Source organism: Mastigoproctus giganteus, chromosome 12 (assembly GCF_048544385.1).
Source record: "Mastigoproctus giganteus isolate SK-2022 chromosome 12, ASM4854438v1, whole genome shotgun sequence".
In the NCBI taxonomy this organism is placed as follows: domain Eukaryota; kingdom Metazoa; phylum Arthropoda; class Arachnida; order Uropygi; family Thelyphonidae; genus Mastigoproctus; species Mastigoproctus giganteus.
The window spans coordinates 32833135-32849337 of record NC_143586.1 but is presented as its reverse complement, the minus strand read 5'-3'; the positions used below and the strand labels follow the sequence as shown (position 1 = coordinate 32849337).

General features: G+C 40.0%; 1 protein-coding gene across 1 annotated transcript in view; it reads right to left on the bottom strand.

Annotated features, from left to right (window-relative positions):
* Nucleotides 1–6714, bottom strand: part of LOC150076864 (TATA box-binding protein-associated factor RNA polymerase I subunit A-like) — a 141215-nt gene extending 134501 nt beyond the window's left edge. The window contains exons 1-2 of the mRNA XM_090385705.1: nt 6508–6714; nt 711–805 (exon numbers count right to left, since the gene is read on the bottom strand). Coding sequence (XP_090241831.1) covers nt 711–779 — 69 coding nt within the window. The 5' untranslated portion in view covers nt 780–805; nt 6508–6714. The remainder of the gene's footprint in view (nt 1–710; nt 806–6507) is intronic.
* Between the last annotated feature and the right edge of the window lie 9489 nt (nt 6715–16203).

Here is a 16203-nt window from a genome sequence, read left to right as displayed (position 1 = left end):
GGCTGTAAAGTTGTTTGAAAATGTTCTCAGCTCATTGTTAGTTGCTGTGCTGTTATGTTGGCTGTAAAGTTGTAAATTCTTCTGGTCTTGGCCATCCAGTGTATTATTTATATTTTCCATGGTTACCTCAGCACCTTGAAAATAGCAATAGTATCCAAAATTTCTTAAGCTTCAATCCTACTCTATTCTTCATTAATGTTTTTAGATCCTCCATTTAGCAATTTGCCAAGGTATTTACTCTCATACTTCAAAAACAAAACAAAGATTCTAACGTTTGTTTTTTGCTTCACTTTTATCAATTTTGATTACCTTAGTTATGGTTTCCCCTATGATCTGCGATATTTAACTAATTTTCAAAAATATTTGCCACCACCTTGGTAACTGTTTTCAGATATACACAATATAATATTTTCTGCTCTCCTTTAACTCACTGGAAGTTGTGTGAAATTATATAAAAAGATATAGTTATTTTGACTCAATTCAACAGATTTTCAATTTTTTAAAAAGAATTACTGACAAAAAACTACTTTCAAAATAATGCAAGTTACTTCTATGGGCAAAATGATGTGTGTCTACGTGCACATGACTGTGTGTGTGTGTGTGTGTGTGTGTGTGTGTGTGTGTGTGTGTGTGTGTGTGTGTGTGTGTGTGTGTGTGTGTGTGTGTGTGTGTGTGTGTGTGTGAGAGAGAGAGAGAGAATTTTTTCTTACTAATTTAGGAGTCATATCCTCTTGATCCTCCCCAAATTTCAAGTCTATTCCTACACATGATTTGTTCATGTTCTAGTAATTTTTCTGTTTCAGTCCTATAAAAAAGGTAAAAACATGATAAATACATAATTTATTTAGTTTTTAATTTTTTCCTTAAAAGAATGCTGCTATTTCAAAATTAAATACTTATTGAATTCTATTAGATGAAATAAAAATGGTGACTTACAAATGACAGCATAATTATAATTATTATTTTAATTTTGGGTGTATTTTTTCAGTATAAACTGTATGTTTTGCTCAGCATACACCCAACATTAATTCAGCTATTTCCATGTACACATCAGCATGTCTTTGGTAAATATAACTTCCAATATTCTTCCTTTTAACTACTTAGGGATGTCACTGAGGAGTAAACTTCCTCCTTCACATAACCTCCAAACAAAATCTAATGGACCACCCACTAGTTTCTTTTATATCAGATGAATGGGGATGCAAAGAAATTGGTCTTCCTCTTCTTATCAACTTATTCGGAAACTAGTCAGTGCATGATTGCTACAACATTACAAAATTTGGACGGGGAAAGAACTCTTGCTGAAAGGAAACAAAAAATCTTTCAAAGCTGTGGAAAAACATAATTATAGTATGTCCAAACCCACATCAACTAGTTTTCTGTCTGAATGAAAATATTTCAACCACTTCTGTTTTTGTAAATGTATACTACATACTCAACTTAGGAGTATCTCTTCCATGTTTTAGGTATTCACTGGGTGAACTAAAATTTTTGAAATTATCAGGTATGCTTGTCCAAACCCAGTTTGCATGTCTTTCATTTCTGCCCTGTCCTTTTATAATTTTGGTAACTTACACTATATTATCTGGCCATGTTACCAAGACCATGAGCTAAACATTGGGTTATTATTATTAGTAATGGAATATGATGCAAGAAATCAAGCTTATAAAGCATCAGCCAAAAAAAACCTCACATTTGTCCATCCTCTCCAATTGTTTGTCTAGTTCTTCCTTGAATTTATTCAAACTACTCACTTCCAAAACAACAGATGGAAGTTTATTCTAACAATAAACCACCCACTGGACAAAGGCAAACCTCAGCACATCTATATTGAAACCATCCTTCCTAATTTAAATTTATGTCCCCTCGTGTGTAGTCTGAGCAAAAGGAAGAATCAATCTATTCAAAGCCTGAAACACCTTAATCAGATCACCTTGCAGGTGCCTAGTCTCCAGATGCTGCAAAAGACTTTCTTGGTAAGAGCACTCTTTCATTCCTTTCACCAATTTTTTTGCCCTTCTCTGCATCCATTCCAGCAGATCTACATACATGCTTCGTAAAATGAGTCTTGAGACCTCAAGATATGGTCTAACCATTGCCTTGTAGAATGAAATAATCACCTCCTTATTCCTGCTGTCAAAATTAGTAATAGCCATATAGTGCAAGGATGACGGGTTTTTGCAGTACTGGTCAGGAAAAAAAAAAAAAAAAAGTAGATAAGAAAATATAAATTATTTGCTTCCCTCCTCACATAGATAACTATCCAATTGGCCTTTGAATTTATTCAAACTGTCAGCTTCAACAAACTTCCTAGTCTAGTCTAAACCTCTTCCCTGTAATTTGAATTTATGCCCCCGAGTTCTGAAATTCTCTATAACAGTGAAAATTCTGCCTTCGTTCATTTTATTAACCCCTCTCAAAGCCTTATAAACCTCAATCAGGGCACCTCTGAGGTGGGTGGTGGTTGTCAAGCTCTGCAGCCCACATATATGCCCTTTTGTCAATTTCACCATGCAATTTGCCTGTGTTTGGTTCCTTTCAAGAAGCTCAATATCTTTTTTCAGATGAGGTCTCTATATACTTGAACACATTATTCCAAATGTGGTCTTACAATTGCCTTATACAGTGGAGGTTATAGCCCTCCATATCTCTACAGGATAATATATGATAAATCATCAAAAATTAATTCTTATCTAATATTGAAAAGAACCCCATGAGCTTGTCTACATTGCTCATAGAACTTCATATCTCACTGCACAATTACCCTCAGGTCTTTATCATTTTACACTACCCTGGGTGTAGTACCACACAATTGGTACATTACTCTGGGGTTACTGCTACCCATATGCAGTACTTCATATTTGTCAATGTTAAACTTCAACTGCCATTTCTCAGCCCATCTGCCTAATTTTTTTAGATCTTCTTACAGTCGCTTACCCTGATTACTCTCATTCACCACCCTGCCAACCTTTATATCATCTACAAAACTGGGACATTAAGCCTGATGTATACCTTCATTAATAAATATAGAAAGCAATGGACCCAGCACTGAATCTTGGTGGACTCCACTAATAACATTAGTCCATAATGGGCAGTGTTCAATAATAACCATTCTCTGTTTTCTCCCACTCAAACATCACTTTATCCATAGCTTGCCCTTAATGTCATACTGCTCCAATTTTCTGAAGGAAATAATACCCAGTTAGACTGAACAGAAAAGACTGCTTCTTAACAAATCCATATACCACGACAGCAGTATAATGACATTCCTTGTCTGAATGGTCCTGCATTATTTCTTTAACCAGAGACTCATGAGCTGTATCACAGTTGGCTCAAATCACTGCTCCAACAAAACTTAGCTTGGTGTCAACAAGAAACTGAAAATGTCATATAAGAAATACTGGCCACTCACGTAAGAAACTGTTCTCAATTTTTGGAGTGATGTGGGAAGAGGACTGACAAACATGCCTTTCCATTTCATCCCACCGATGCTCGTTGGGATTGAGATCCAAGGGATGACAAGTGCAAATGCTTGATGCATTCCTTGTGTTCCTCAAACCATTCTATCACATATCTGGTGAGATGCATGATTGCAATGTCATCTTGAAAGTAGTTAAGTAGTCCTATATGCATGCATAAACATGCAACATTTTTGGGTACACCTGATTTGCACATGCACTGGCATTCATGGTATGCTTTAGTGTTTTTGTGGTATACTTATATGTCACAAAAGCATGCTCCACACCCATTACATCTCCTCCAGGAACCTATACTACCAGTATGCAATGGACAGTTCAAGTGCCTCATAAGGTTTTCTCCATATGTGCACTCTTCTATTGTTGCTGAAAAGAATAAACAGACTCACTGGACCACGATTAGCCTTCAAGGAGACTATCATTCTGTATAGAATGATGATAATTTAATAATGTATGATAATTTATGGTATTGATTAATGATTGTAGATATTTTAAGGCTGCAAAATTATAATAGCAATAATCATTTGTATTGCATATCTATTACAATGAATTCTTTTCTGCAAAAATTATAACAGCAATAATAATTTGTGCTGCATATCTATTAAAATGAATTCTTTTCTGCAAACAGTATTACACAAACCTGTAAATTGGCTAACTTCTGTTGACTTTCCAGCTATTATTTTTAATTTTCATTTCACAGCGTGCATGCTCATGTGAAAAAGAAGAAAAATAACGTTGCCAGCCTTCAAGTTTTAATAACAATTTGATGCAGAGCCTGTATATTTCCACAGAAAGTGCACAGCATATTAAAACCTATGACCAAAGCTGCATATAAGTTATATGGCAGTATACTGTATAACTTATATGTGGTTTGGCCGGTGGTGATAATATAAATCAGCTACTAAAAACAGTTACAATGATGTTGTAAACTCCTCTTGCCACCTTGGTGCCATATTGATAAACTGACTACTCATACCGGTTTCACTCAGTACTATTCTGGTGAAAATGGTATTCAGATTGCTTGTCCCAAAAGGCCAAGTAAAACACATCTGTACAATGCAAAAGCTCAAAACAACTGATAAAAATCTGCAGCACTTGACAAAAATGTAAAATAATACATCATGTGGTAAATGTACTTTTGTAGCAGTGGTAGTAGAGGCATGTGATGCAAGAAAGCAAGCTTATGTAGCATCAGCCAAAAAAAAACCCATTTCACACATCCATTCCCCTTTAAAACGTTTGTTCAGTTCCTCCTTGAATATATTTAAGCTGACTTCCACAACAACAGATGGAAGTTTGTTCCAGCAATCAACTACCCGCTGGCTAAAAGCAAATTTCCACACATCTATTCTATAACTGTCTTTCCTTAATTTGAATTAATGCCCCCCTCAGGTTCGTAATCTGAGCAAGAAGAAAAAATCCATCAGAATTGAGTTTGCTCAATCCATTCAAAGCATTATACACCTGAATCAGATCACCTCACAGGTGCCTAGTCCCCAGAAGCTGCAATTTGCAGAAACCTTACCAAGAAGCCTTTCTTGATAAGAGGACCCCCTTCGTTCCCCTCACCAATCTTGTTGCTCTCCTCTGTACTTGCTCAAGCAACTCTACACCTTCCTAAAATGAGGCCTCCAGACCTACACGCAGTACTCAAGGCATGGCCTGGTCATTGCTTTGTATAATCACCTCCTTTTCCCTACTAGCAAAATTCCTGTATATCATTGACATTATCCCATGACCGGCTGGCGCCTCCGTAGCCAGGTGGGCAGGAGCAGCAGTGCGTAGCACACGGTTCTTGATAGACCGGGGTTTGAGCCCATGACTACCAAATATGGAGGTTGCAGAAAGGTCAGGGAATGACCACGGCATATCCCGGAGCAATATGGCCTTAGTTGCTAATGCTCCTAAAAACCAAATAACAAACAAACAACCATGACCTGCTCTGGCAGTCTGTCTGCTCTGCACTGAACTGCTTAGAAAACCTCATATCTGACTGCACAATTACTCCCAGGTCTTTTTAATTTTCTATCACCCTAAGTGTAGTACCACACAGATGGTAGATTTCTCTATGGTTACTTCTGCCCATATGCACTACTTTGCATTTGTCAATGTTAAACTATAGTTGCCACTTCACAGCTCATCTGCCCAAATTTTCTAGATCGCTAGATCCTGTTGTAGTAGCACACTGCCATTACTGTCAACCTTTGTATCATCTGCAAACATCAATATTAAGCCTGATATATCTTCAATATCATTGATAAATATACAAAACAGTGGGCCCAACACCAAACCCTGGGGAACTCCACTAATAACATCCACTTGGATTCAAGTGAATCACATTGTGATTCACTTGGATTTATAAAATCTTTATCTATAAATAATTCAAGTTGTTAAATAACAATGAATTTTGCTGACTATTATGCAGTGTGAAACTATAAACAGCTGAACTGCAGCATAGGGTACACCGATGAAAGTGAGAAAAGACGGCAGTGATTGACAGGTGAAGGCACCTCCCACTCAGTGGTGATTGACAGTTGAGTTCTGTAATTGGGTGATTACTGTGGAGGCATTTTCTTTTTGATGGGGGGTATAAACACCCTATGTAAGCTAAACTAACTGCTTAGCTTTGGTAGGGTGTTTATCTTCCCATCCTGCTGTTTTTGAATTGGAAAATGAGTTCACAATCTAAAAATAGCGGCAAGTGGGGAAGAAACACCCTAAACCAGAGGTGGCGAACCTATGGTACGCGTGCCCAAAGTGGCATGCATTCAAATTTTTTGGACACGAGGAATTCAGAGCGTCCCAAAAAAACTTCGAAACAACATCACTCCAGGAATCCACCTTAAGTCATGACCTGGGCCCGCCCATCCTCTCTGGAAGGCACGTAGTGACGTTACACCATTCAGTAAATAGCTGTATTTATGCGGTGATTTGTTTGAAGGCGGAGACATACTGGCGAAACCCTGACAAAATTGCCTTCTGAGGGGCACGCGTGATTTGTTTTTAAAATTTAGCCAATTTTGGCACACACCCTTAAAACGGTTGGCCACTCCTGCCCTAGGCATATCAACCTAGGAGGGCAGTGGGCAGAGTCAATTTATCAATCCTGCTTTCCCACTGTTTTGCTAGATGCCATGTTGGCCGGGGTACCATAATTTGGAGTTTTACCCTATAAACTCTGGACAACCATCGCCTGATCTTCAATAATCATACCAAAACGAGCTCTCAAGTCCTTGGGATTACCCCCGTGGCGTTATGGCAGTTTCGCCACTGATACTATGTATGGAATTGCTATATATCCGGCTTCAAGTTGGACAATCCGCTTTTCCATGAAGAGGACGTCAACTGTCCGGCTTTCTCAGTTAAAATATAAATTAAACAAATTCCAGTGAACAAGTATTTACGACAACAATGTCGTATTCCCCAAAGTTCGGCTCATTCCGATAGTATTTATTCTAAAGTTCGGCTCATTCCGATAGTGTTTATTCTAAAGTTCGGCTCATTCCGATAGTGTTTATTCTAAAGTTCGTTCTCATCCAATTTCTTTTATAGTAGAGATTAATAATCAAAACCACAGCAACTTCACTGTCAGGCTTACTAAAAGCAAGTCACGTAGCTTCACGTTTAATCGATTTAAGAAGAAACGATTTAATCGTCCGCTTAAAAGCGGGAGATTAAACAAGACAAAATTACAAAGCACTAACTCACGTTTCAATATTCAAGATTGGCAGTTCCTAACTTACAAGGTTAAAGTTTACAAACGGGTACGGACACCTACCTTGAATGTTCGGTGGGCGTGGTCTGCCTGACGCCGTGTTTGACAGGCGTTGCTTCTCCGAAGAGGTCACGTGGTGTTTATGACGTCACTTCCGATCATGTGACGTATGACGTATTTGGTCATGTGACATGTGTGCGTGTGGAGGCTGCCGAGACTGCGCATTGCCGTAGTAAGCTGGTCACATGACATCAATGGCGTTATGCCCGCGCTTTTCTTTGAACTCACTCAGCAACCGGCAGTCTCACAGAATGTACATCAATGGCGCTATTCCCTGCTGCTTTCCTCGGATGTCGGCAACAGCAGTCTGAGAGAATGCGGGCATCCACTTGTACACATGCGAAGTAGCGCTAAAATGAATGCATTTTTAACACCGGCTGCCTGCGTGCTTGCCACACACACATGACCACAGAACTGGCTAAACTTTCGAAAGCTAGTCACGTGTGTTACACGTCATACACTGGTCATGTGACATGCCGTTGCTTACTCCGATCTCGGCGACAACCAGTGAGAACATCCGACCACAGAACTTTAGCCAGTTCTGTGGTCATGTGTGTGTGGCAAGCACGCAGGCAGCCGGTGTTAAAAATGCATTCATTTTAGCGCTACTTCGCATGTGTACAAGTGGATGCCCGCATTCTCTCAGACTGCTGTGGCCGACATCCGAGGAAAGCAGCAGGGAATAGCGCCATTGATGTACATTCTGTGAGACTGCCGGTTGCTGAGTGAGTTCAAAGAAAAGCGCGGGCATAACGCCATTGATGTCATGTGACCAGCTTACTACGGCAATGCGCAGTCTCGGCAGCCTCCACACGCACACATGTCACATGACCAAATACGTCATACGTCACATGATCGGAAGTGACGTCATAAACACCACGTGACCTCTTCGGAGAAGCAACGCCTGTCAAACACGGCGTCAGGCAGACCACGCCCACCGAACATTCAAGGTAGGTGTCCGTACCCGTTTGTAAACTTTAACCACTTACAACCTAGCCCCACACAACGGTAAAAATATCTAAAGAAGTTTTAAAATAAATAAATAAAATGTAAAACAATATAAATAAATAAACAATTCTTTAAACTAACTCCGTTTCTTTTGCTATATTAATATGAGGATTAGGTGTGTAATTTAAAAGTATTTTAAATTTATGTATTTATGTAATATACAGGGTGTCTCAAAAATACACATAACTTCAGGAATGAGTTCCTCATATGGAGGCAATAAAAATATTTTATATCAACATAGTTCCAGAAATGCTTGGCTCCCGAGTTATTAACCGGAATCCCGCAGGTGATTTCCTTCATCACAAGGTACTGACAGAATCTGGTGGTTTTCCATTCCGACCATGTACTCAAATCAGGAGAAAGCGGATATGAACTTTATGTACGCAGGGTACTCTGCTGGTGACAAGGCCTGTACCCGTTGTACCGGTAATCTGCTGGTGACAAGGCCTGTACCTGTACCCGTTGCAGATGATAAGGATACAGTTGGTGTTCTCACAACACTCTCCAAATAGTCGAACTTTGAACAGCCAGGTGCATTGCTATTCTGCGTGTGCTGATTCCAGGAGTGGCATGCACAACATCCAAAATCTCCTCCTCTACTTCAGGAGGCGTAGATCTTTGTCTTCCTCTGCCGGCAGCACGAGGTGTAAAGGTATGGGACCTTTACACCTCGAGCGATGTTTACACCTGTTCACAAAAGCGGCAATGGATACCTTCAAACGTTTTCCTGTCTGGACATCTTCGTTCTGCGAACCTTTCGTGGTATAAACGACGAGCCTCCAGAGCATTGCCGTCCGCCAAACCGTACATAAAGTGCATATCCGCTTGCTACTGATTTCAGTACATGGTCGGAATGGAAAACCATCAGATTCTGTCAGTACCTTGTGATGAAGGAAATCACCAGAGGGAGATAAAACATTCCGCTTAATAACTCGGGAACCAAGCAATTCAGGAACTATGTTGATATAAAATATTTTTATTGTCTACATATGAGGAACTCATTCCTGAAGTTGTGCCGTGTATATATATGTAGTTTTTTTTTTTTTTTTTTTTAGCGCTTAGTGAAGTTCTCGTTCGAGACACGACGAGACTCGATGCTGATAATGACGGAGAAATTTTTATGCGCCTTTCTCACACCGTAGCTGAGTCTGTCTTAGGCGAGGGTGGCGTGGTTTTTTTCTTCTGGAAACTCGGTTTTCATTCAGCAAACAGAAAATCAATTTACACGGAGCGATATGGCCTTAATAGCTGATTTTAGCATTAGCATTAGTAGAGGCATTTGATGAAAGAAAGCAAGCTTATGCAGCATCAGCCAAAAAAAAAAAAAAAAAAAAACCACTTCCACTTCACCCCTCTGTTCGTTCAAAATACCTGTCCAGCTGAGCCTTAAACTTATTTAGGCTATCAACTTCCACTGCAAGGGATGGAAGTCTGTTCCACCAACCAACCACCCGCTGTCTAAAGGCAAATTTCCGCACGTCTATTCTACATCTGTCTTTCCTCAATTTGAATTTATGCCCTCTCAGGTGATTATTCTGAGCTAGAGGAAGAATCCCATCAGCATTGAGCATGCTTAAACCATTCAAGGCTTTATACACCTCTATCAGATCACCTCGCTGGTGCGTAGTCTCCAGACACTGTAATTTACAAAACTTAAGCCTTTCTTCGTAAGAGCACCCCTTTGTTCCATTCACTAATCTTGTTGCCCTTCTCTGTACTCGTTCCAGCAGCTCTACATCCTTCTTGAAATGAGGCCTCCAGACCTGTATACAGTACTCTAGGTGTGGCCTGATCATTGTCTTATACAAGGGAATAATCGCCTCCTTATCCCTGCTGGAAAAATTCCTGTATATCATTGACAATACTCCATGAGCTACTCTTGCAGCCCGTCTGCACTGATCAGAGAACTTCATATCTGCCTGCACAACCACCCCCAAGTCCCTTTCATTCTCTACCACTGTCAGTGCAGTACCACAGAGTTGATACGTTGCTCTGGGGTTGCTGTTTCCCATGTGTAGTACTTTACATTTGTCAATGTTAAACTTCATTTGCCACCTCTCAGCCCATCTGCTCAACCTTTCCAGATCCTGTTGCAGCAGCATAGTGTCAGTAGTGTCCTTGCAACCCTGCCAACCTTTGTATCGTCTGCAAACTTGGACATTAAGCTTGATATACCATCATCAATATCATTTATAAATACAGAAAACAATAATGGGCCCAACACTGAAACCGGAGGGACTCCAGTAATAACATTAGTCCATGATGAGCAGTGTCCATTGATTACCACTCTCTGTCTTCTCACCCTCAACCACCCCTTTATCCATAGCAGCAATTTGCCTCCAATGTCACACTGCTCCAATTTGTGTAGCAGTCTTCCATGTGCAACAGTATCAAAAGCCTTTCTAAGATCCAAGTATATAATATCAAAGCTATTCCCTGCATCCAGTTCTTTTGTGACTGCATCATAGTATCCAATCAAATTGGTCGGGCAAGACTTCCCCTTAACAAAACCATGCTGTGTCCGAGCTATAACTGAAGTCTTGTCTAAATGATCCTGCAGTGTTTCTTTAACCAGTGCCTCCATTAATTTTCCTGGAACAGAAGTTAAGCTCGCAGGTCTATAATTACTTGTGTCTGCCTTTGATCCTCCTTTGTGAATTGGGGTCACATTTGCACATCTCCAGTCAATGGGTACCTCCCCTGAGTCCAAGGAAGCTCTCATAATTATGGCTAAGGGTTTGCTTACTTCCTTTGCCGCCTCCCTCAATATAACTGGATAGATCCGATCCACCCCGGGTGCCTTTCTTGTGTTTATCTTCAACAGTTTCTCCTCCACTTTACTCCCAGTTATTTCAAGATTCTGTAGCTTACTGCTAGAGTTGAATACACCTCTGGCATTCCCCTCGCTGAATAACTCCTCATGTGTGAATGTCGATGCAAAATATTCATTTAGTTTGTTAGCTACCTGAGCAGGATCATCAACAGTTGACCGATCAATATCAAGTGGCCCAATCTGATTCATCCCCTTCCTTCTAGAGTTTACATAAGTAAAGAACTCTTTGCTGTTTTTCTTTGCATCCCTTGCCAAGGATTTCTCGTAATCTGCCTTCGCCTGCCTAACCTCCTTTGTAACTTGGTTGCATATCAACTTGTATCTATCATAGGCTTCTGTGTCATGCGTTATTTGTATGTATCCCATGAATTTTTCTTCTCTGCCATATGCCTCATTAGTTCATCTCACATCCATTTTGGCCTAAACCTTGAACAATATTTCTTAGTTGGCATGTAAAGCCTAGTAGCTTCCAAGATAAGTTCTTTGAATGCTTCCCATTTTGCATTTGCTGTTGGTAACATCATCAGTTGGTCCCACTGTATAGAATTTAAATACTGTCTCAGTCCATCGTAGTCGCCTTTACGGAAGCAATAACCCTTCCCTTTACCCCTAATGGTAGTTACCTCTTTGAGTAAATCCCACTTCAGCACACTGTGATCACTACCTCCTAGTGGTTCATTTATCTGCAGATTCTTAATGCATGAAGAATCACTGCTGATAATCAAATCAAGAGTATTACTCCCTCTAGTTGCCCTCCGAACATGCTGATGTAGAAAACAATCATCCAATAAATCCACGAAAGCCGCGCTAGTGTGTGAGTGACCACCCCCCAAATTCCAGTTAATATCTGGGAAATTAAAATCTCCCATTATAAGACTCTCTGATTTACTGGCCCACTCTATTTCCCTGTACAGTTTCTTATTATACTCATCAGAGTCATTAGGCCTATAGCGCACTCCTACTCTCAATTTTGATCTCCCAATGCTTATGTCACACCAAACTGACTCAACACTGCACTGTCCAGCGATGTCGACTGGCTTCACTTCCTTGGTTTTTATGTGTTTCTTAACTAATAGCATAACCCCTCCCCTCTTCCTATCCTGTCTATCCTTTCTGTAGACGTCGTACTCCCCAAATTCCAGTTCTGCATCCCTTATATCTGTGTGACACCACGTTTCTGATATCCCAACAATATCTGCCTTTGATGTTTTGAGCAATACCTCAAATTCATCAAATTTATTTACTAAACTCCTAGCATTGGTGTACACGCAAGTATAACATACTTGCAAGTATACGCAAGTATGTTAGGGTAGCTAAGAATATTCTTAGCTACCCTAACACAACCCATGTGTTTACTTGTACCGCAATGGCTCCCAGCAGTCTCTGAAATATCATGCATCTTGTTTTTCAGGCTTCTGCTCATTCTAATAGAAGCAGTGCAAGAATCTCTTTCACCTCTGCCAGTGGCTACTGTCAATCTATTGGTCTTTGTCTCCCCCCAAGCTAGCAGTTTTCCGACCCACCTAACACTGCCTCGATAGCATCAGCAAATATTCTTGCACCCTTTCTATTTAAGTGTATCCCATCCCTGTAGAAGCAATCTCTCCTGTTAACAAGTACAGTCCAGGCTGAAAAAAATTCTACCCCTTGAGCCTTGCACAATCTTTCCAGGGCCGAATTGATCGACAAGGCTCTCATCATATACTCCCTCCTATCGTGTCTGTGCAGAATTGCAGACACTTTCAATTTCAACCCTAATTCTCGGCTTTTGTTCAACAGTGACCTGTACTTGTTAAGTAATTCTGCCGGTCTCCTATTCTTAATATCATTAGTATGATGCTCCTAAAACCTTACTACAAAAGCAACAAGTTATTAAAAGCCAACATTTCCAGTTAAAATGTGCATTAATCTCACTAACACATAAGATTTATTAACGCCTCCTTAAAAGCGTTAATGTATCTATCATTCCTTATAGCCCTATTTTCTGGAAATCGTTGTCCTAGCTGTCTGACAAGTTAAAAGAAAATATGCATACATCTGTAAGGTAAAATTTACACTATGTATATTAACAGATATATAATAATAAAATAACACTATTATACCATGTAAAAGTTCCTAACATATAGGTTTCGCAAACTCGTATATAATACAAGCTCAATACTACACTAATTTGTTAGCAGGTGACGTTTTGGGTCCTTGCCGAACCTATCTTCCGGCATAAATTGTTGTTGCTGTTGTAGGGTTTCAGGAGAATTAGCGACTAAAGCCATATTTACATATTGCTCCATGTATATTGTCTGGAAATTGCATTTTTTCCGAGGTCGGTTTTCTGTTTGCTGGACGAAAAACCAGCATTTCCAAGAAAAAACCATGCTACCCTCGCCTGAGAACGACTAAGTTAGCCACGTTGTGAAAAAGGCCTATAAAAATTCCCCGGGGCTCGAACTCAGGTCTTCTACACCCAGGATAGGTAGGACAGCGATCCTACCAACTGTGTTACCCATGAAGGCAGACCATAAATGCTATGGAGGAGAGGGGATATAGGAACATCTTCACAACATAAAATTATTATGAAATTAACAAGAAATTAAAACTAATGTAACTAAGGATGTATACACTCACATTAATATAATATTGAGAATAAAAAATGTAGAGCTCTGTAATCAATTTAAACCACAAGCTAACCATAGGGGATCACATTTGGTGAGTATGGGCTTGGTACACCCAGGGTCTTGAGCTGGATATCATCATTCCTCTTTTCTTGGTGATTCCTCTCTCTCTCTCTCTCACACACACACACACACACACACACACACACACACACACACTCTCTCTCTCTCTCTCTCTCTCTCTCTCTCTCTCTCTCTCTCTCTCTCTCTCTCTCTCTCTCTCTCGGGGTAATTCAGTATTTTTTTTTTTTTTGGCTGGTGCAACATAAGCTTCAGACTTCCTTGCACCATATAGCTGATAATAGCATGACAAAAAGCCTAGTAGCTTTTACAATTATTTCCATTAATGCTTCCAATTTTCTTTTGCTGCTGGCAACATCATCAGACAGTACACAATTTATAGAATTCAAAACCTGTCTGAGACCACCATAGAGACCCTTATGGAAGCAAAAGCCCTTACCATTACTCGTAGCACTAGTTATGTCCTTAAGAAAGCACCACATCAGCACATTATGATGATCACTGCCACCCAGAGTGTCTTTTACCCGCAGGTTCTTAGTGCGCGAAGAGTGCCTGCTAATGATTAGATCAAATGTTGCTTCTCTAATATCGCTGTAGAAAGCCATCAAATAAATTTACAAGTCTTCCTAGTGTTCCAGTCAATATCTAGAAAGTTAAAATAGCCCATTATAAGAAATTCTGATTTAGTCTTTCTTTGTATAATTCTATGTTATACTCATCCAAAAACCATAACACAACTATTATTTTTAGGCCACCCGAATAATTAAATTCATCTGCTGTGCTGTGTGTCTTATGTCTGCTAATTGTTTGTGTTCTATGGTACATTTCTCCGTTTTGCTAGACGAAAAACCCCAGTTTCTGGGGAGGGGAAAACCTTGCTGAGACCGACTAACCCAGCCATGGAGTGAAAAAAAGTCCATTAAAGTTCCTTGTGTTATCGATGTAATTCGAACGCGGAACTTTTACATCAGGTTCTTTCGAACGCGGGCCTCTTCCATCAGTCTGTGGGTACGTCCTCTGAGTCCAAAGAAGCTGAGAGCTTCTTTGGACTCAGGGGAGGTACCCATAGACTGGAGATGTGCAAATGTGACCCAAATTCACAAAGGAAGATCAAAGGCTGACACATTCTGATGGGATCCTTCCACTTGTTCAGAATATGAACCTAAGGGAGCATAAATTAAAATTAAGAAAAGACAGATGTAGAATAGATGTGCGGAAATTTGCCTTTAGCCAGCGGGTGGTTAATTGTTGAACAGACTTCCATTTGTGGTTGTGGAAGTTGATAGGTTAAATAAATTTAAGGAGGAACTGGACAGGCATTTGAAGGGAATGGTGTGATTTTTTTTTTTTTTTTTTGGGCTGATGCTGCATAAGCTCATAGACTTGCTTTCTTGCATCACATGCCACTACTACTATTCCTACTACAAGTAATTATAGAACTGTGACTTTAACTTCTGTTCCAGGAAAATTAATGGAGGCACTGGTTATAGAAGCACTGCAGGAACATCTAGACAAGACTTCAGTTATAGATGGACAGCATGGTTTGTTAAGGGAAAGTCTTGCCTGACCAATTTGATTGGATACTATGATGCAGTCACAAAAGAATTGAATGCAAAGAATAGATTTGATATCATATATTTGAATCTTAGAAAAGTCTTTGATACTGTTGCACATGGAAGACTGCTGCACAAATTGCAGCAGTGTGGCACTGGAGGCCAATTGCTGCTATGGATAAAGGGATGGTTGGGTGGGAGAAGACAGAGAGTGGTAATAAATGGACACTGCTCATCGTGGACTAATGTTATTAGTGGAGTCCCTCAGGGTTCAGTGTTGGGTCCATCGTTGTTTTCTGTATTTATAAATGATATTGATGATGGTATATCAAGCTTAATGTCCAAGTTTGCATATGATACAATGGTTGGCAGGATTGTTAAGGACACTACTGACAGTATGCTGCTGCAACAGGATCTGGAAAGGTTGAGCAGATGCGCTGAGAGGTGGCAAATGAAGTTTAACATTGACAAATGTAAAGTACTACATTTGAGAAAGAGTAACCCCAGAGCAACGTATCAAATCTGTGGTACTACACTGACAGTAGTAAAGAATGAAAAGGACCTGGGGGTAATTGTGCAGGTAGATATGAAGTTTTCTGAGCAATGTAGACGGTCTGCAAGAGTAGCTCATGGTGTCTTGTCAATGATATACAGGAGATAGGTGTGCGGAAATTTGCCTTTAGCCAGTGGATAGTTGGTTGGTGGAAGAGACTTCCATCCCTTGTTGTGGAAGTTGATAGCCTAAATAAATTTAAGGCTCGGCTGGACAGGAATTTTTTCGAACAATCGGGGGGGAGCGGTGAAATGGGAGTGGGTTTTTTTTTTTTTTAATTTTGGCTGATGCTGCATGAGCTTGCTTTCTTGCATC